This window comes from Adiantum capillus-veneris, chromosome 28, assembly GCF_014529385.1.
Source record: "Adiantum capillus-veneris isolate H3 chromosome 28, ASM1452938v2, whole genome shotgun sequence".
NCBI classification, from domain to species: Eukaryota; Viridiplantae; Streptophyta; class Polypodiopsida; order Polypodiales; family Pteridaceae; genus Adiantum; species Adiantum capillus-veneris.
Genome location: NC_140958.1, coordinates 64,768,792 through 64,786,166, shown reverse-complemented (window position 1 = coordinate 64,786,166; position 17,375 = coordinate 64,768,792). Strand labels below are relative to the sequence as shown.

Genomic DNA, 17,375 nt, shown 5'->3' with positions numbered 1-17,375 from the left:
CAAAGGATTAGAAGCATTCTAGCCAGACACCCAGAATGCTCCTAAGAAGTTTATCTAATACTTTGTATTTAGTTTTTCGCATTTATTTTCACAGTTTCACACTTTTCAGACATTGTACCAGATTCACCACTTTTGTATCAGTTTGGTCTCATAGGTCACTCTGGCCTTTTTGAAGACGTTAATATAACAGTTCATTTCATTTCCTCTCTCTCTCTCTCTCTCTCTCTCTCTCTCTCTCTCTCTCTCTCTCTCTCTCTCTCTCTCTCTCTCTCTCTCTCTCTCTCTCTCTCTCTCTCTCTCTTCAGAGGGATACTAGCAAACAGCAGGATATGCCGCTTATGCCAGCTAGAGGCAGAGACAGAGCTACATTACATATGTCATTGCACAGTGTACTATGAGATACGGGGCCGTTTCCATTGCTTATTCAGAGAGGGTTTCGGTCCTTTCTCCAGGGTCATGAGTTATGAGGATCAAAGATGTCTTGAGCTACACAGATATAGAGACACTTTACTGGGGAGAGCTAGAGAGAGACAGATTACAAATTTCTTTTCACTAGATATGGGACAACCAGAGGAGCTTCTGTTTTTTAGAGTTTCTTATATTTTTTTGGTTGTTTTAGTCTCTCTCTCTCTCATGGTCTCCCTCCATTGGGCTACCCATTGACCCCCTTTCACATGGCCTCCCCATTGGCTATAGCCCGCCTCCCTCTCAACATGAAGTTCTCGATCACCAACAAGCGGATATCAACACTTGAAGTTGAAGTGAAGAAGTGGAAAAAAGAGATGGAGGCAACCTTTCTTCAAAAGATGGAGGAATGGAAAGAGGAGAAGAAGAACCTATGCGAAAGGATTTCTCCCGTCAAAGAGCAAGCGACTTCACAAGAAGCCACAATTCGAACTCTCCAAGGTAAACTTCTTGCAGCAAAAAGTGGGTGGCTCGAAGAAGGCGAAATTCAGCCATCCATGATGGAAGAATTGAATACCATGAGAAGAAATACAGGTTATCAAGGAAGATGAGGAGAAGAAGTCATGGGCCGCGGTCATCTCCGCAACACAAAAGAAAGTAGAGGAGGCCGAAAAATGGATTGAGGTCACCAAGAAAGGGAAAGGTAAGGAAGCTCCTTGTACACGCACTCTTATTAACATGACCCTCGAAGAGGAACAAAGGAGGAGGATGTGGGCTCTACATGTGAGGGTAACCGGCCTCAAGGACATAAACAATGTGGAAAAAGAGGTCACAATCCTCACATCCATGATGGGGGTGGACAAGCTTTCACACACAAAGGCATGGAGAGTGGGCAAGAAGAGTGATGGCCCAGGAGAATCTTCATAAGAGAGAGCTCTCATACTACGCTTCCCCTCTCTAGAAGAGAAGAAGAAATTCCTGAAAAAGAGGCCTACTTCCAAGAAGATAGGTATTTTCCTCGATGATAATCTCACTCTCTCACAGCTTGCGCATAGAGAGAGGTAATGCCAGAGATGATCATGCTAGATACATGTGGGTGAGGCTGAGAGCTGACACAGGCCGATTTCTATACATTGTTGTATGTTACAACCCCCCCCCCCCCCCCAGTACGTCAGTATATGCTGCACCCAGAGAACAGTCGCCTCTCTATACTAGATGATGATATATATGATTTTTCTAGGGATGGTGATATTATCCTCCTAGGGGACTTCAATGCCCGAACGAGCAACTCTCAAACAGTCTTCTATGACACTTCAGATGAGATGCTTAGAGAGCTGGGTGTGAGCGACTTGGGGCTTGACAGATGCTCACGTGATAGAGAGCAGACCGAGTATGGGAGATACCTCACGGAGATGACGACCACACATGGGTTAGCCATACTTAATGGCTTACAGCGATTTCCTAGAGCAACCGGTTTCACATGCTTTCCACACAGACACGGGGCCAGTACAGTGGACTATGTTATTGCACAACCGAGCTTTATTCCTTGTAGTCAGGATTTCATAGGGAGAGCCAGACCAGTGGGCATAGCAATGGATCGTGCTCTTTTGACATTGTTCGTTTCATTTCAATATAGTACAACCCAGACATCAGGAGGCAAGTCACATACCCATTATACATTCATACCAGAAACTGACTCGGTTTATGCAGAGGAGATCTATAGTCGTCTATGCACAGCTAGTCTTGGCCTCTCAGTGGAGGAGTGCACCACTTTACTGACTAAGACACTGCATGGTGCAGCATTAGAGGCATACCCACACACTCAGCCGTATCGGAGGCGACATTCTAGGAGCATGCCCCAGAATGTTTATACAGAGGAGATCTATAGCCGTCTATGCACAGCTACTCCTGGCCTCTCAATGGAGAAGTGCACCACTTTACTGACTGAGACACTGCATGGTGCAGCATTAGAGGCATACCCACACACTCAACCGGGTTGGAGGCGACATTCTGGGAGCATGCCCCAGAATAGTTGGTATGATGAGGAGTGCAGAGAGATGAGAGCCCAGCTCCAGAGAGATCTTCTTCTAGGAGTCATCACTTACAGATAGTCTCAGATTGTTTTCGAGCACCTTGTGCGACGGAAGAAACTCGCTTACTTGGCCCAGATGCAGCGAGACTTGTTTTAGTTGTTCTTGAGTAGAGACTCAGGAGACGCATGGCGATTCTTTCATGAGCGCTTCCCTCCCCCAATCATTACTTCTCTTGACGTCTATGGACATTCGGTCTCCCCAATCTCAGAAAATAAAAAATCTTTCAAAACATATTAAGTGCATAAGTGAAGGGTGATGAAGGTGGAAAGTCAAAAGACGAATGAAGGTGGAAAGTCAAAAGACATTTTGTGTCCATATAAATAGGTGTTTCTGTCTTTGCTTCTTTTATTTTTTTTTCGCGTCTCTTCTTAGTTCTCTTTAGTTATTTGCGTTTCCCCCCCTCCCCCCCCCCCCCCCCCCCCCCCCCCCCCTCCCCCCCCCCCCTTCTCTCTCCTCTCTCTCTCTCTCCCTCCTCTCTTTCTCTCTCTCCCCTCTCTCTCTCTCTCTCTCTCTCAAATCTCTCTCTCCTGTCGTTACGTGCTATAGATTAACGCATCGTTTTTCTTGTTTTTAAGTGGAATCTTTTAATTAGGGGCCAGTATGCGACATCGTTATATACAGTCCCTAGACAAGACTCCCTTCCAGATCCTACAGAGCCATGCCCACCTACCAACACCTTCTTTACCACTGAGATGGTAAAGAGAGCCATTGACAGGATGAGGACCAGCAGGGCATATGATCATGATGGTCTAGTAGCAGAGCACTTTATACATGCTAGAGATATGTTGGTAGAGGTTCTTGCAGTGTTGTTCAATCGTGCCATGTGTGAGGGGTTACCTGAGACTTGGAGGTTGTCTACTATTGTGCCTATCTCCAACGCAGGTAATCCTACAGAGCCTGGGAATTACTACACTATTATAATTCGGCACACATTGGCACGGTTGTATGCATCCATTCTTGAGCAGCACTTGAGTAATTGGGCAGAGGGTGAGGGTGTACGGGCAAAGGGCCAGACCGGTTTTAGGAGGGGTTTCTCCACTCTTGATCATATTCTGACACTCAGAGCCATCATTGAGGAGGGCAAGTCACATGGGAGACGGATTTATTATAGCTTTGTGGATTTCTCCAAGCATTTGACATGGTACCAAGAGCTCGATTGATGCACAAACTGCAGGAGATAGGGGTGCCCATAGTGTTGATTTGGGGGATTATGACTCTATAGATCAATGATGGGACATGTACGCACCCCGGAGGGGATATATGATTTAGTTTACTCCACCATTGGGGTGAAACGGGGTTGCCCATTGTCTCCTACTCTATTTGGTATGTATGTTGATGAGGTGTATGATTACATTGACAGAGAGGGTGAAAGAGGCGCCCAGCTGGCAGGGACGTGGATCCCATTGTTGTTATATGTTGATGATATTGTGTTGATCTCTGACTCACCAGAGGGTATGCAACGACAGTTGGATGCATTACAGAGTTTTGCAGAGGATAGTGGGTTGTCTGTAAACCTTGGTAAAACCAAGGTTATGGTGATTAACACCACACCACAGTGGATCAAGAGATCAAAACCGACTTTCACATATGGTCAGGAGATTGTAGAGTATACACGTGCATACACTTACCTTGGGGTTGTCTTCATTGGGCCAAGGTTTTCTTTGGGGAGAGCAGCAGAGACTAGACTGAATAGAGCTTATGCGGCCTTGGGAGGCTTGGAGAGGATGTGTTCGCAGGTTTAGTTCCAAGAACCTCGGACAAAGTTATGGCTCTTTGATACTTTAGTAGCCTCAGCTATGTTGTATGGGGTAAGATATGGGGACCTTCTGTAGGCCAGGGTGGTTGGAGACGTATGGAGAGGCCCTTGGTATCTATAATCTCTCGACTGATCAGAGTCAAGGCCTCTGTACCCCACGCTATCATTCGAGCAGAGTTAGCTGCCCCTCCTATGGAGATTAAGGCGCTTACCAGATCAGTCTCCTTTGTGCAAAGCTTGTGGGATACTACTAGAGACAGATATGCTAGACTGGCCCTTGAGTCTTCCAGACAGTTAGCTCTTCAAGGGGACACTTCATGCTGGTATGCACAGATGACATCATGGTTTCAGATGCATGGCTTCACCATGGACAGGCTACCCCCTATCCAGTACTCTCTTCAGACACCCTCGATGTCTCTTACACGAGTGGAGATTACTAGACTCATTCGTCAGGACTTGATCCAAATGAATACCAGGAGGACAGGGATAGAGCCGCCACAGGAGTTGGGCACGAAGATGGCTTTCTATAGAGAGCATCTTCTCCACCTCGCGGGAGATGGGTTTGTGATTCGACCCAGCTACATGGATACACATATGTCTCGTGGTTTGCGGTGTGTCATTGGTCAGATATGCACATCTTCACATCAGCTGGAGATTGAGACTGGTAGATTCAAAGGGATACCAGCCTTCGAATCTCTCTCTCTCTCTCTCTCTCTCTCTCTCTCTCTCCAAGTACATCAGTCTACTCCTCTCCTAAAGGACAGTCCCCTTTCTCCATATTGAATAATGACATATGGGAGTTCTCTAGAGATGGAGACATCGTTCTCTTAGGAGACTTTAATGCTAGAACAGCCAACTCTCAAGCAGTATTCTATGATACTTTTGAGGAAATGCTCAGAGAAGTGGATTTATCATCACAGGAGGGGTTTACTAGAAACTCACAGGATAAAGAACACACTGAATATGGGAGACATCTCAGGAAATGGCAACTACACATGGTTTGGCCATATTTAATGGTCTAGAGAATTTCCCTTTATCTGGGGGATTCACATGCTTCCCGCATAGGCATGGGGCCAGTACAGTGGATTATGTCATGACTTCACCAAGCTTTATTTCTAGTATCGAGGACTTTAAGGTGGGACCCAGACCGGTTGGGATTGCAGTGGATCATGCTCTCTTGACCTTATCAATCTCCTTCCAATACAATGCCTCTCAAGTACAAAGGAAGAAGACACACACAAGATATACTTTCACGCCAGAGACTGATTCAGTCTATGTGGAAAAGATCTATAATAGGATGTGGGCAACGGAGCCAGTATATACTGTAGAGGAGATTACTTCTCAGTTCACAGAGATACTACATGGAACAGCACAAGAGGCATACCAACATACTCAACCTGATCAGAAGAGAGGATCTAGGAATATGCCTCAAAACAGTTGGTATGACGAGGAATGCAGAGAGACGAGAACCCAGGTCCAGAAAGAGCTTACACTTGGGATCATCACATATAAGCAATCTCGGATTGCTCTTCGGCGTATAGTACGTCACAAGAAAAGGGCATTTTTACCAAACTGGAGAAGGATTTATATCAGCTCTTCTTGAGTCAGGACTCACATGAGGCCTGGTGTTTATTTCACGAGCACTCACCGCCTCCGACAATTACTTCTCCTGAGATTTGGGGTCAATATGTAACATCATTATATATGGTATCTGGACAGCCTCCATTACCAGATCCACTAGAGCCATGCCCTGCTACTAGTACTTTCTTTACTACGGAAATGGTGAAAAAAGCCATTGATAAGATGAAGACAAGAAGAGCATGATCATGATGGTTTAGTAGCAGAACATCTGATCCATGCCAGGGATCTACTTTCAGAAGTCCTTGCTTGTCTGTTTAATCGAGTCATGTGTGAAGGATTACCTGAATCTTGGAAATTATCTACTATCGTACCTATTTTCAAGTCAGGGGATCCTATGATACCCGGGCACTACCGTACCATTATGGTAGGCCACACATTGACCCGACTGTACGCATCCATTCTTGAACAAAAATTGAGTAGATGGGCAGAGAATGAGGGCATAAGGGCAACAACACAAGCTGGATTCAGGAGGGGTTCTTCCACTTTAGATCATATTCTTACGATCAAAGCCATTATTAAGGAAGGAAAGCAAGCGGGAGAAGGATGTATTGTTGCTTTGTGGATTTTTGGAAAGCTTTTGATACAGTACCAAGGGCCAGATTGATGCGCAGGATGCAAGAGTTAGGGGTCCCCAAAGAGATTATTTGGGGGATCATTGCCTTATACGGGTCAGTAACTGGTTATGTGCGTACTCCAAAAGGGGATTCCGACATTGTTCATTCCACCGTTGGAGTAAAGCAGGGATGCCCACTGTCCCCTACTTTATTTGGTATGTACATAGATGAGGTATCAGATTACATTGATAGAGAGGGTGACAGAGGTGCTCAACTTGCAGGGTCATGGATCCCTTTGTTGTTGTATGCAGATGATATTGTATTGATAGCATAATCACCCGATGGAATGCAGAGGCAGCTAGATGCATTACATAAATTCGAGGAGGACAGTGGACTGTCGGTAAACTTGGGTAAAACCAAAGTTATGGTGTTTAACACCACACTGCAGTGGGTTAGGAGAACGGCACCTACATTTGCATATGGCCAGGATACAGTAGAGTACACAGATGCATACACATACCTTGGTGTGGTATTTGCAGGACCGAAGTTTACTCTTAAGAAAGCAACGGATGCTAGATTGTCCAAAGCCTCTGCGGCCTTGGGAGGGGTGGAGAGGATGTGTTCACAAGTGCAGTTTCAGGAACCACGAACAAAACTTTGGCTCTTTGATACTGTGATGGCTTCGGCTATGCTTTATGGGGTCCAAATTTGGGAACAATCTGTGGATCAGGATAATTGGAAGTCAATGGAGAGACCTTTGGTATCTATGATTTCCCGAATGATTAGAGCCAAGGCCTCCGTACCACACGCGATTACCCGAGCGGAACTAGCTGCCCCTCCGATAGAAATTGAAGCTCTTACCAGATCAGTGTCCTTTATACATGGTTTGTGGGATACAAATAATTGCCGATATACTAGACTGGCCCTCGAATCCTCTCGACAATTAGCAATGAAAGGGGATACATCATGCTGGTATGCACAACTATCCTCGTGGTTTCAGAGACACGGGTTCAGTATGGAAAGATTACCCCCCTTCCAATACTCTCTTGAGGCTCCATCACTGACAATCACACGAACGGAGATTAATAAAATCATCCGTCAGGATCTTATACAGTTGGATACTAAGAGGACATGGGTAGACCCTACACAAGAATTGGGCACGGAGATGGCCGACTACAAAGAAAACTTCCTACAGCTATCTGAAGATGGATTTGTGATTCACCCGAGCTACATGGATACCCACCTGTCTCATGGTTTGAGATGTGCTATTGGTTAGATTCGTACATCCTCACACCAGCTCGAAATTGAATTTGGCAGATTTAGGGGAATCCCACCTGAGAGCAGAATTTGCAAGTTATGCGGAATGGAGCCGGAGATAGAATTACACTACATATGCCACTGCACCGTATACTATGAGATACGTGGGCGTTTCCATTGCCTATTTAAAGAAGGCTTTGGACGTCTAGATAGAGTCATGGAATACCAAGATCAAAGATGCTTAGGCTTGTACCTCTTGGAACTACATCGGCACAGGGATAATCTAATGAGAAGGCAAAGAGCACTACAGCCTCAGAGGCAGATCACAGATTTCTTCGGATCAAGAGAAGCAGGAGTGGAAGGAGAAGCAAGAGACCAACAGCCAGCACAAAGGAGTACCCACATTCATACCAAAGGCACCCTCATTGACAGGGCGATTGAGCTTAGGAAATTGAGACCACGATCGAGATGCACAAGCACACTTCACCGGAGGAGACTACAACAAAGAAGCATTCTAGCCACACACCCAGAATGCTCCTAAGAAGTTTATTTAATACTTTGTATTTAGTTTTTCACATTTATTTTCACACTTTCACACTTTTCACACTTAGTACTTTAGTACTAAGGTACCCAGACATTGTAACAGATTCACCACTTTTGTATCAGTTTGGTCTCATAGGTCATTCTGGCCTTTTGAAGACGTTAATATAACATTTCATTTCATTTCATCTCTCTCTCTCTCTCTCTCTCTCTCTCTCTCTCTCTCTCTCTCTCTCTCTCTCTCTCTCTCTCTCTCTCTCTCTCTCTCTCTCTCTCTCTCTCTCTCTCTCTCTCTCTCTCTCTCTCTCTCTTCTTGGAGGTTATCTACAATTGTACCTCTTCAAGGCAGGGAACCCCACGGTGCCAGGGAACTACCGTACTATTATGATAGGGCACACATTGGCACGGTTGTATGCATCCATTCTTGAACAGCAACTAAGTAAATGGGCAGAAAGTAAGGGCATACGAGCAGCAGGACAGACTGGATTCAGGAGGGGTTTCTCCACTTTGGACCATATTCTTACACTCAGAGCCATTATTGAGGAGGGTCGGGCACATGGGAGACGGATGTATTGTTGCTTTGTAGACTTCCACAAAGCATTTGACACAGTGCCGAGGGCCAGATTGATGCACAGTTTACTGCAATTGGGAGTACCCACAGAGATCATATGGGGGATCATGGCTTTATACGGCTCAGTGACTGGCCAGGTATGCGCCCTTGAGGGGATTTCTGACATTGTTCATTCCACTATTGGAGTGAAACACGGGTGTCCTTCGTCCCCTACACTTTTTGGTATGTATGTAGATGAGGTCTCTGACTACATTGACAGAGAGGGTGACAAAGGCGCTCAGCTAGCAGGGACATGGATCCCTTTATTATTATATGCTGATGATATTGTGTTAATATCAGAGTTGCCAGAATGCATGTAGAGACGGTTGGATGCATTGCACAAATTTGCAGAGGATAGTGGACTGTCTGTGAACCTTGGTAAAACCAAGGTGATGGTGTTTAACACCACATCACAGTGGATCAAGAGATCGGCACCTACACTCGTATATGGTCAGGACACTGTGGAGTACACAGATGAATATACATATCGGGGGGTGGTATTCACGGGACCAAGGTTTACTCTGAGGAGAGCAGCAGAGACTAGACTGTCCAGAGCCTATGCGGCATTGGGAGGGCTAGAGAGGATGTGTTCGCAGGTTCAGTTTCAAGAACCACGAACAAAGCTATGGCTCTTTGATACTTTGGTTGCTTCAGCTATGCTTTATGGGGTCCAGGTTTGGGGACCATTTGTGAATCATGACAGTTGGAGGAACATGGAAAGACCCTTGGTATTTATGATATCCCGGATGATTAGAGCCAAGGCCTCTGTACCACATGCGATTATTCGAGCGGAGGTAGCCGCCCCTCCTATAGAGATTGAGGCTCTTAACAGATCAGTGTCCTTTATGCACAGTCTATGGGATACACATAGAGGCAGATATACTAGATTGGCTCTTGAGTCCTCTAGACAGTTAGCGATGTAGGGAGACGCATCATGTTGGTATGCGCAGATGACCTCATGGTTTCAGAGGCATGGTCTCAGCATGGATAGATTGCCTCCTTTTCAGTATTCCCTGGACGCACCCTCCCTGCCAGTCACACGAACGGAGATCACTAGACTCATTCGTCAAGATCTTATACAGTTGGACACTAGCAGGACATGGGTAGAGCCGATGCAAGAGTTGGGCACGAAGATGGCTTTCTACAAAGAGCATCTTCTCCAACTTTCGGAGATGGGTTTGTGACTCGTCCGAGCTACATGGACACTCATTTGTCTCATGGTCTACAATGTGCTATTGGACAGATTCGCACATCCTCACACCAGCTGGAGATTGAGACGGGTAGATTCAGAGGGATACCACCGGAGTCTAGGATATGCCAACTATGCGGTAGAGAGCCAGAGACAGAGCTACACTACATATGCCACTGCACTGTGTATTATGAGATACGAGGGCGCTTCCATTGCTTATTCAAGGAGGGTTTTGGACCCCTAGCTAGAGTCATGAGGTACCAGGATCAGAGATACCTTGGCTTATATCTACTTGAGTTACACCGACATAGAGATAGTCTGTTGAGAAGACATGGAGTACGACACTCACAGAGACAGATCACAGACTTCTTTGGATCGAGGGAGCCAGGAGACCAACCACCAGCAAAGGGTTGTACCCACATTCATACTAGAGGCACCCTCATTGACAGGGCGACTGAGCTCGAGAGATCGAGACGACCACGACCGAGACACAGAAGCACACTCCATCGGCGGAGACTCCAGCAGAGGATCAGAGGCATTCTAGCACGACACCCAGATTGTCATTGAGGGCCTATTCTACATCTTCACATTTCACATTTCACACTTCATTTTCAGTTTTCATTTTTACTTTCAGTACTTTTTGTACTTGTACTTCAGACATTGTATTAGACTCACCACTTTGTATCTGATGGTCTCATAGGTCATTTTGGCCTTTTGAAGACGTTAATATATCATTTCATCACGGGTACTCAAAAAAGAAGTCTCAGCCCTTAAACAGGAGCTTGCTGATAGAGTAAGCAATGGACTAGAGGAAGGCGAATTTCAACCCTCGGTAATAGATGAAATCAAGGAAATTAAGGAACAGGTAAGGATGATCACAGAGGAAGAGAAACTGAGTGTGGTAAAGACATCTTCATGGGCGGAGATGATAACAAGGACACAGAAAAAGGCGGACGAGGCTGAAAAATGGATTGAGGTCGCCAAGAAAGGGAAAGGTCAAGAAACTCCTTGTACACCGACACTTATCAACATGACTCTCGAAGAGGAACAAAGAAGGCGGATGCGAGCACTGCATGTGAGAGTGACCGGTCTCAAAGACATAAACAATGTGGAGAAAGAGGTCACAAGCCTTACATCCATGATGGGGATGGAAAAGCCTCTGCACACAAAGGCATGGAGGGTAGGTAAGAAAAGTGATGGCACGGGTGAGTCTTCAAAGGGGAGAGCTCTCATACTACGCTTCCCCTCGTTGGAAGAGAAGAAGGAATTCTTGAGGAAGAGGCCTACTCTCAAAAAGACAGGTATTTTCCTCGGTGATGACCTGACTCTCTCAAAGCTCGCACATATGAGAGAGGTAATGCCAGAGATTACAGCGGCAAGGGAGAAGGGAAAGATAGCCTTCTACAGAGATGGACGGGTGGTGATTTTAGAGCGGCGTACTGCATGACGGTGCGAGACCTATGGGACCACACTGAAGATGGCTACCTGGAACTGTAATGGGTCTATGAGGTTGGACATGGGCGCATTTGAGGAGAGTTTCAAAGACAAGGATATTGTGTTCTTCTCAGAGACTCATCAGGCCCCTGGACAGGTAATGCCACATGTGGTGGGATACAGATGGGAAACAGCTCACAGGACAAATGCGAGATCTGAGCACGGGAGTAGAGGTTCAGGAGGAGTAGCAGTGCTATTCAGAGAGGAACTACAACCATTACTGCATATTGTACGAAGAGATGATCATGCTAGATATATGTGGGTGAGACTGAGACCTGACACAGGTCGATTCCTATATATTGCCATATGTTACTTTCCTCCCAGTACATCAATGTATGCTGCATCCAGAGGGCAGGCGCCTTTCTCTATCCTCGATGATGACATTTGGGAGTTTTCTAGGGATGGTGATATCATTCTCCTAGGGGACTTCAATGCCCGAACGGGCAACTTGCAGACAGTCTTCTACGGCACTTCAAATGAGATGCTTAGAGAGCTGAATGTGGGTGAATTGAGGCTTGACAGATGCTCAGATGACAGAGAGCAAACGGAGTATGGGAGATACCTCATGGAAATGACGACTACACATGGATTAGCCATACTTAATGGCTTACAGCGATTTCCTGGAGCAGCCAGTTTCACATGCTTTCCACATAGACATGGGGCCAGTACAGTGGATTATGTTATGACACAACCGAGCTTTATCCCCTGCATTCAGGATTTCACAGTGGGAGCCTGGCCAGTGGGCATAGCAGTAGACCATGCTCTCTTGACACTATCCGTTAAATTCCAGTATAGTACAACCCAGACATCAGGAGGCAGGTCACACACACGCTATACTTTTACTCTAGAGACTGATTTCGTTTATTCAGAGGAGATCTGGGACCGTCTATTGGAAGGCACGGCTGGCACAAATGGTACAGGCCTCTCAGTGGAGGAGTGCACCACGCTACTGACTAAGACATTGCACGGGGCTGCATCAGTGGCATACCCACACACTCAGCCGGGCAAGAGACGACATTCTGGGAGCATGCCCCAGAATAGTTGGTATGATGAAGAATGCAGAGAGATGAGAGACCAGCTTCAGAGGGATCTTCTTTTAGGAGTCACTCATCACTTACAGACAGTCTCGGATTGCTTTCCGACGCCTTGTGCGACGGAAGAAGCGAGCTTACCTAGCCCAAATGGAGCAAGACTTGTATCAGATGTTCTTGAGTAGGGACTCAGGAGAGGCATGGCGTCTCTTCCATGAGCACTCCCCTCCCCCAGTGATTACTTCACCTGAGGTGTGGGGCCAATATGTGACATCATTATATACAGTTCCTGGACAAGAACCCCTTCCAGACCCTACCAAGCCTTGCCCAGCTACGAGCACTTTCTTTACACCTGAGATGGTACAAAGGGCCATCGACAGAATGAAGACCGGGAAGGCATATGATCATGACGGTCTAGTATCGGAGCACTTTATACATGCCAGGGATATGCTGATGGAGGTTCTCGCAGTGTTGTTCAATTGTGCCATGTGTGAGGGATTACCTGAGACTTGGAGATTGTCTAATATTGTGCCCATCTTCAAGGCTGGTGACCCTACAGAGCCTGGGAACTACCGCACTATCATGGTTGGACACACATTGGCACGGTTGTATGCATCCATCCTGGAGCAACACTTGAGTAATTGGGCAGAGGGCGAGGGGGTACGAGCAAAGGGTCAAGCCGGCTTCAAGAGGGGTTTCTCCACTTTTGATCATATTCTGACACTGGAGGCCATCATTGAGGAGGGCAGAGCACATGGGAGACGAATATATTGTAGCTTTGTGGACTTTCGCAAAGCATTTGACATGGTACCAAGAGCTCGATTGATGCGCAGACTACAGGAGATGGGGGTGCCCATAGAGGTGATTTGGGGGATTATGGCTTTGTACAGATCAGTGATGGGACGGGTACGCACTCCGGAAGGGGTATCTGATTTAGTTCACTCTACCATTGGAGTGAAACAGGGCTGCCCATTGTCTCCTACTCTATTTGGTATGTATGTTGATGAGGTGTCTGATTACATCGATAGAGAGGGTGACAGAGGTGCACAGCTGGCAGGGACGTGGATCCCATTGTTGCTATATGCTGATGATATTGTGTTGATATCTGACTCACCAGAAGGTATGCAACGACAGTTGGATGCACTACGCAATTTTGCAGAGGATAGTGGATTGTGTGTAAACCTAGGTAAAACCAAGGTTATGGTGTTTAACACCACACCGCAATGGGTTAGGAGATCAGTACCCACTTTCAAGTATGGTCAGGAGATTGTGGAGTATACAAATGCATACACTTACCTGAAGGTAGTCTTTACTGGGCCGAGATTTTCCTTGAGAAGAGCAGCAAAGACTAGACTAACTAGAGCTGGTGCGGCTCTGAAGGAATGGAGAGGATGTGTTCACAGGTTCAGTTCCAGGAACCTAGGACAAAGTTATGGCTCTTTGATACTTTGGTTGCCTCTACTATGTTATATGGGGTGCAGGTTTGGGGACCTTCTATAGGCCAGGATGGGTGGAGGCATATGGAGAAGCCCCTAGTATCCATGATCTCTCGGCTAATTAGAGCCAAGGTTTCTGTACCACACGATATCATTCGAGCGGAATTAGCTGCCCCCCTATGGAGATTGAGGCGCTCACAAGATCAGTCTCCTTTGTACACAGTCTGTGGGATACTACCAGAGACAGATATGCCAGGGTGGCTCTAGAGTCCTCCAGACAATTAGCTCTTAACGGGGATACATCATGCTGGTATGCTCAGATGACATCATGGTTTCAGACACATGGTTTCACCATGGACAGGTTGCCTCCTTTTCAATACTCTCTTCAAGCACCCTTGAGGTCTCTGACACGGGTAGAGATTAATAGACTCATCCGTCAGGATTTGATCCAGTTGGACACGAGGAGGACATGGATAGAGCTGTTACAAGAGTTGGGCACAAAGATGGCTTTCTATAGAGAGCATCTTCTCCACCTCACGGGTGATGGGTTTGTAATCCGACCTAGCTATATGGACACGCATCTTTCGCATAGTTTGCGTTGTGCCATTGGCCAAATACGCACGTCCTCACATCAGCTCGAGATTGAGACTGGCAGATTCAGAGGGACACCGACAAATAACAAAATATGCCGCTTATGCCATCTAGAGCCAGAGACAGAAGTACATTACATATGTCATTGCACAGTGTACTATGAGATACGAGGTCGTTTTCACTGTCTATTCAGAGAAGGTTTTGGGCCTCTATCTAGGGTCATGAGTTATGAGGATCAAAGATGTCTTGGGATTTATCTACTTGAGTTACACAAGCATAGAGAAACCTCACTAAGGAGAGGTGAAGAGAGACATCCCCAGAGACAGATCACAGATTTCTTTACACTAGATACTGTACACCCAGAAGAACAGACAGAGGAGCAACCAGCGACGGTGGAGAGGTCTACCCGCACTACTGGCATTCTCATAGACCGAGCATTGGAGCTAGGGAGATCTAGACGACCCCGAGGGAGGAGAGGAGCTACACAATTTCAAAGGAGGCTATGGCAAAAGATTCAAGCCATACTCTTTCGTCGTCCAAAGTGCAGATGAAGATGGATCTCTACTCCCCTCCCATATTGTCTTCACATTGTACTGCTTAGTTTAGGATCCCGCAGTATTTATATTTTGTTATCCTAGATTAATTTATTTTGTTAATCTGACTTTGTATCAGATACACCACATTGTAACTTTCTGGTCTCATAGGTCACTTTGGCCTTTTGAAGACGTTAATATAACATTTCATTTCATTTCCTCTCTCTCTCTCTCTCTCTCTCTCTCTCTCTCTCTCTCTCACACACACACACACACACACACACACACACAGCCAAACCCCCCATCTTGCAAGCAGGCCACAGTTGTAGAGGGTTTCTACAATGAGCAATTCATCTTAACTGCTATGATAGCTTCTTCTACTATCCATTAAAACGTGGGAACGTGGGAAAATCTACTGCAGCTGATGGATGTCGGACACATCAGCAGTTGTAATTGAAGTCAACCTCCTCCAACGACAATGTGACAACTCAGCGGCTGGATCTGCTGCACCTCGGCGCACGGATTGTTTTGCTGCTATTGGCACTGTCGGCAAGTGTCAACGCTCTACAGTCTTGCCACCTCAGCAGCTGGAAACTGCAGTGGACACTAGCTGGCCCCCCTCCCCCCGACTGTGACGGCCGGGAATGGTCGTGCAGTGGCCATTCCCTGAAAAAGTGCTCCCACCATGGCTCCCAGTCGCCGTGTGGTCACCCGTTATTTCAGGGAAAGGCCACTGTACGACCATTCCCTACACCTTGAAAAAATTTGAGGTGACACGATATCTTCTTTCTTGTTAATGCTGAAACTGCAGAAGTATATATATATAGTGCAATCAATTAACAACTACTACTGATGAAATGTCCTTTATATCAAGCCCTCCATAAGTGGAAGAACCGTAAATTTGATTGATAATTAACTCAACTTTCCAATGCTTAGCCAATTTTAGAGGCTTTTTAAAGCACTGCTCTGTATGGGCAACTTCAAGAACAAGACATGCTCTTAGCGGCCCTTACAAAGAGATTCCCTGTTGATGAAGGAGTAAATCTCTGTTTATCACAAAAATGAAAAAGAGTATACTTTTGTTGATCACAAAATTAAAAAACCCGCAAAGTCTTCACCAAAACTTGATCAGACCCATCCATGTTCCAATGACTAGCGTTACATAAGGAGCACCACAAATCATTGACAAAAAAGAAATGCAGGATGTGCTGACTACAGTAGTATATACATCAGCCCTAAATCTTTCAAGGATCACAAAATCCTGTGAGACATGGTTGGGGTGATCACTTGGCATCTCTAGATGGATATGGTCGCATGCTAATGGCATGTTTAACTACCAAAGATCATGAGATTAGCGCATGTAAGAAAATTAGCCTCATGAAGAGCACACCGTATCGTCGAGTAAGGACCTGCACATTTTGAGGACAAGCTTGAGTACCTTCTATCATCGACTTGGAAGCCACAGCAACTCAACATGTACTTTTCCATTTCTGGAGTCGACCAGCACATACTCTTCATTGATGCGCTTATTCCTCACAACATCTCCAAGATTTATCTCTACATAGCCCAATGCCTCCTGCAAGAAAACCACTCATGAGTATAAGAATGCCGAGGAAATGGCAATGGTCAAGGACAAACACGTTGATTCCCTTTTGCAGGGAATGTACAATCCTCACCTTCAAATGCAACCCTAAACCAGAACTTTTGCTCATTATTTCTATTCTAATTCTGTCATTGAGAGGTGGCTCATCGCCAACAATTTCGAACTTGCCGTCGGGCCATTTTGGATCCCTGGTTTTCTTTTGCGGCTGCCAGTCAAAGGTTTACAACATCAGGCCTAACAATAAGTGAGAGCAAACTCTTTAACACTACAGAGCCTTACTTTGGTTTTGAATTCTTGGCCTTTGTAGATTACTTTTGCGAATGGGTTGGTATGGTATTTACCCTCCAGATCATACGCTTTATGTACAATAACCACCAGCAACCCGCCTCCTTGTGGTGTTCCTTCTGGGGCCTTCTCCTCCTCAGTAGTTTCTTCTGCAATTGGTTCATCTTCTTTGAAAGGTTTGTAAGTAACTTCGACCGTGAGCTGCCCTCGCGACTTCTTATTCGACGGATCATTGTCGTCCATGTTTTTTCGCAAGTCCAGAGTAAGAACTTTTGGCTCCTCATGTGCCAATGAGGCTAAGGGAATTACTTGCATACCTAGTTTGTCATGTGCTGAAACCTAAAATCGAAGAGAAAA

General features: G+C 46.0%; 2 protein-coding genes across 5 annotated transcripts in view; one reads left to right on the top strand and one right to left on the bottom strand.

Moving 5' to 3' along the window:
* SYTB (Calcium-dependent lipid-binding (CaLB domain) family protein) overlaps positions 1–17,375 on the bottom strand; it is a 124,421-nt gene that overhangs the window by 74,344 nt on the left and 32,702 nt on the right. For 2 of the 4 annotated variants that reach the window (XM_086503988.1, XM_086503989.1), the window contains exons 10-12: positions 17,013–17,357; positions 16,807–16,938; positions 16,569–16,706 (exon numbers count right to left, since the gene is read on the bottom strand). In XM_086503988.1, coding sequence (XP_086360114.1) covers positions 16,575–16,706; positions 16,807–16,938; positions 17,013–17,357 — 609 coding nt within the window. In that variant the 3' untranslated portion in view covers positions 16,569–16,574. Of the gene's footprint in view, positions 1–16,207; positions 16,707–16,806; positions 16,939–17,012; positions 17,358–17,375 lie in introns of those variants that run through there. The other 2 variants (XM_086503990.1, XM_086503987.1) reach the window with 2 other exon arrangements.
* On the top strand, positions 11,505–15,765 carry LOC147420575 (uncharacterized). The gene is made up of 2 exons (XM_086504558.1): positions 11,505–12,042; positions 15,578–15,765. The coding sequence occupies exons 1-2, from the start codon at positions 11,523–11,525 to the stop codon at positions 15,763–15,765; spliced, it is 708 nt and encodes a 235-aa protein (XP_086360684.1). The 5' UTR covers positions 11,505–11,522.

Excerpts from the sequence above, each read along its gene's own strand:
- LOC147420575 (XM_086504558.1), top strand. The coding sequence starts at position 11,523 with ATGGCTACCTGGAACTGTAATGGGTCTATGAGGTTGGACATGGGCGCA. Across the intron at positions 12,043-15,577 it reads GCTTAGAGAGCTGAATGTGG|TTGTAATTGAAGTCAACCTC; the intron begins GTGAATTGAGGC and ends ACACATCAGCAG.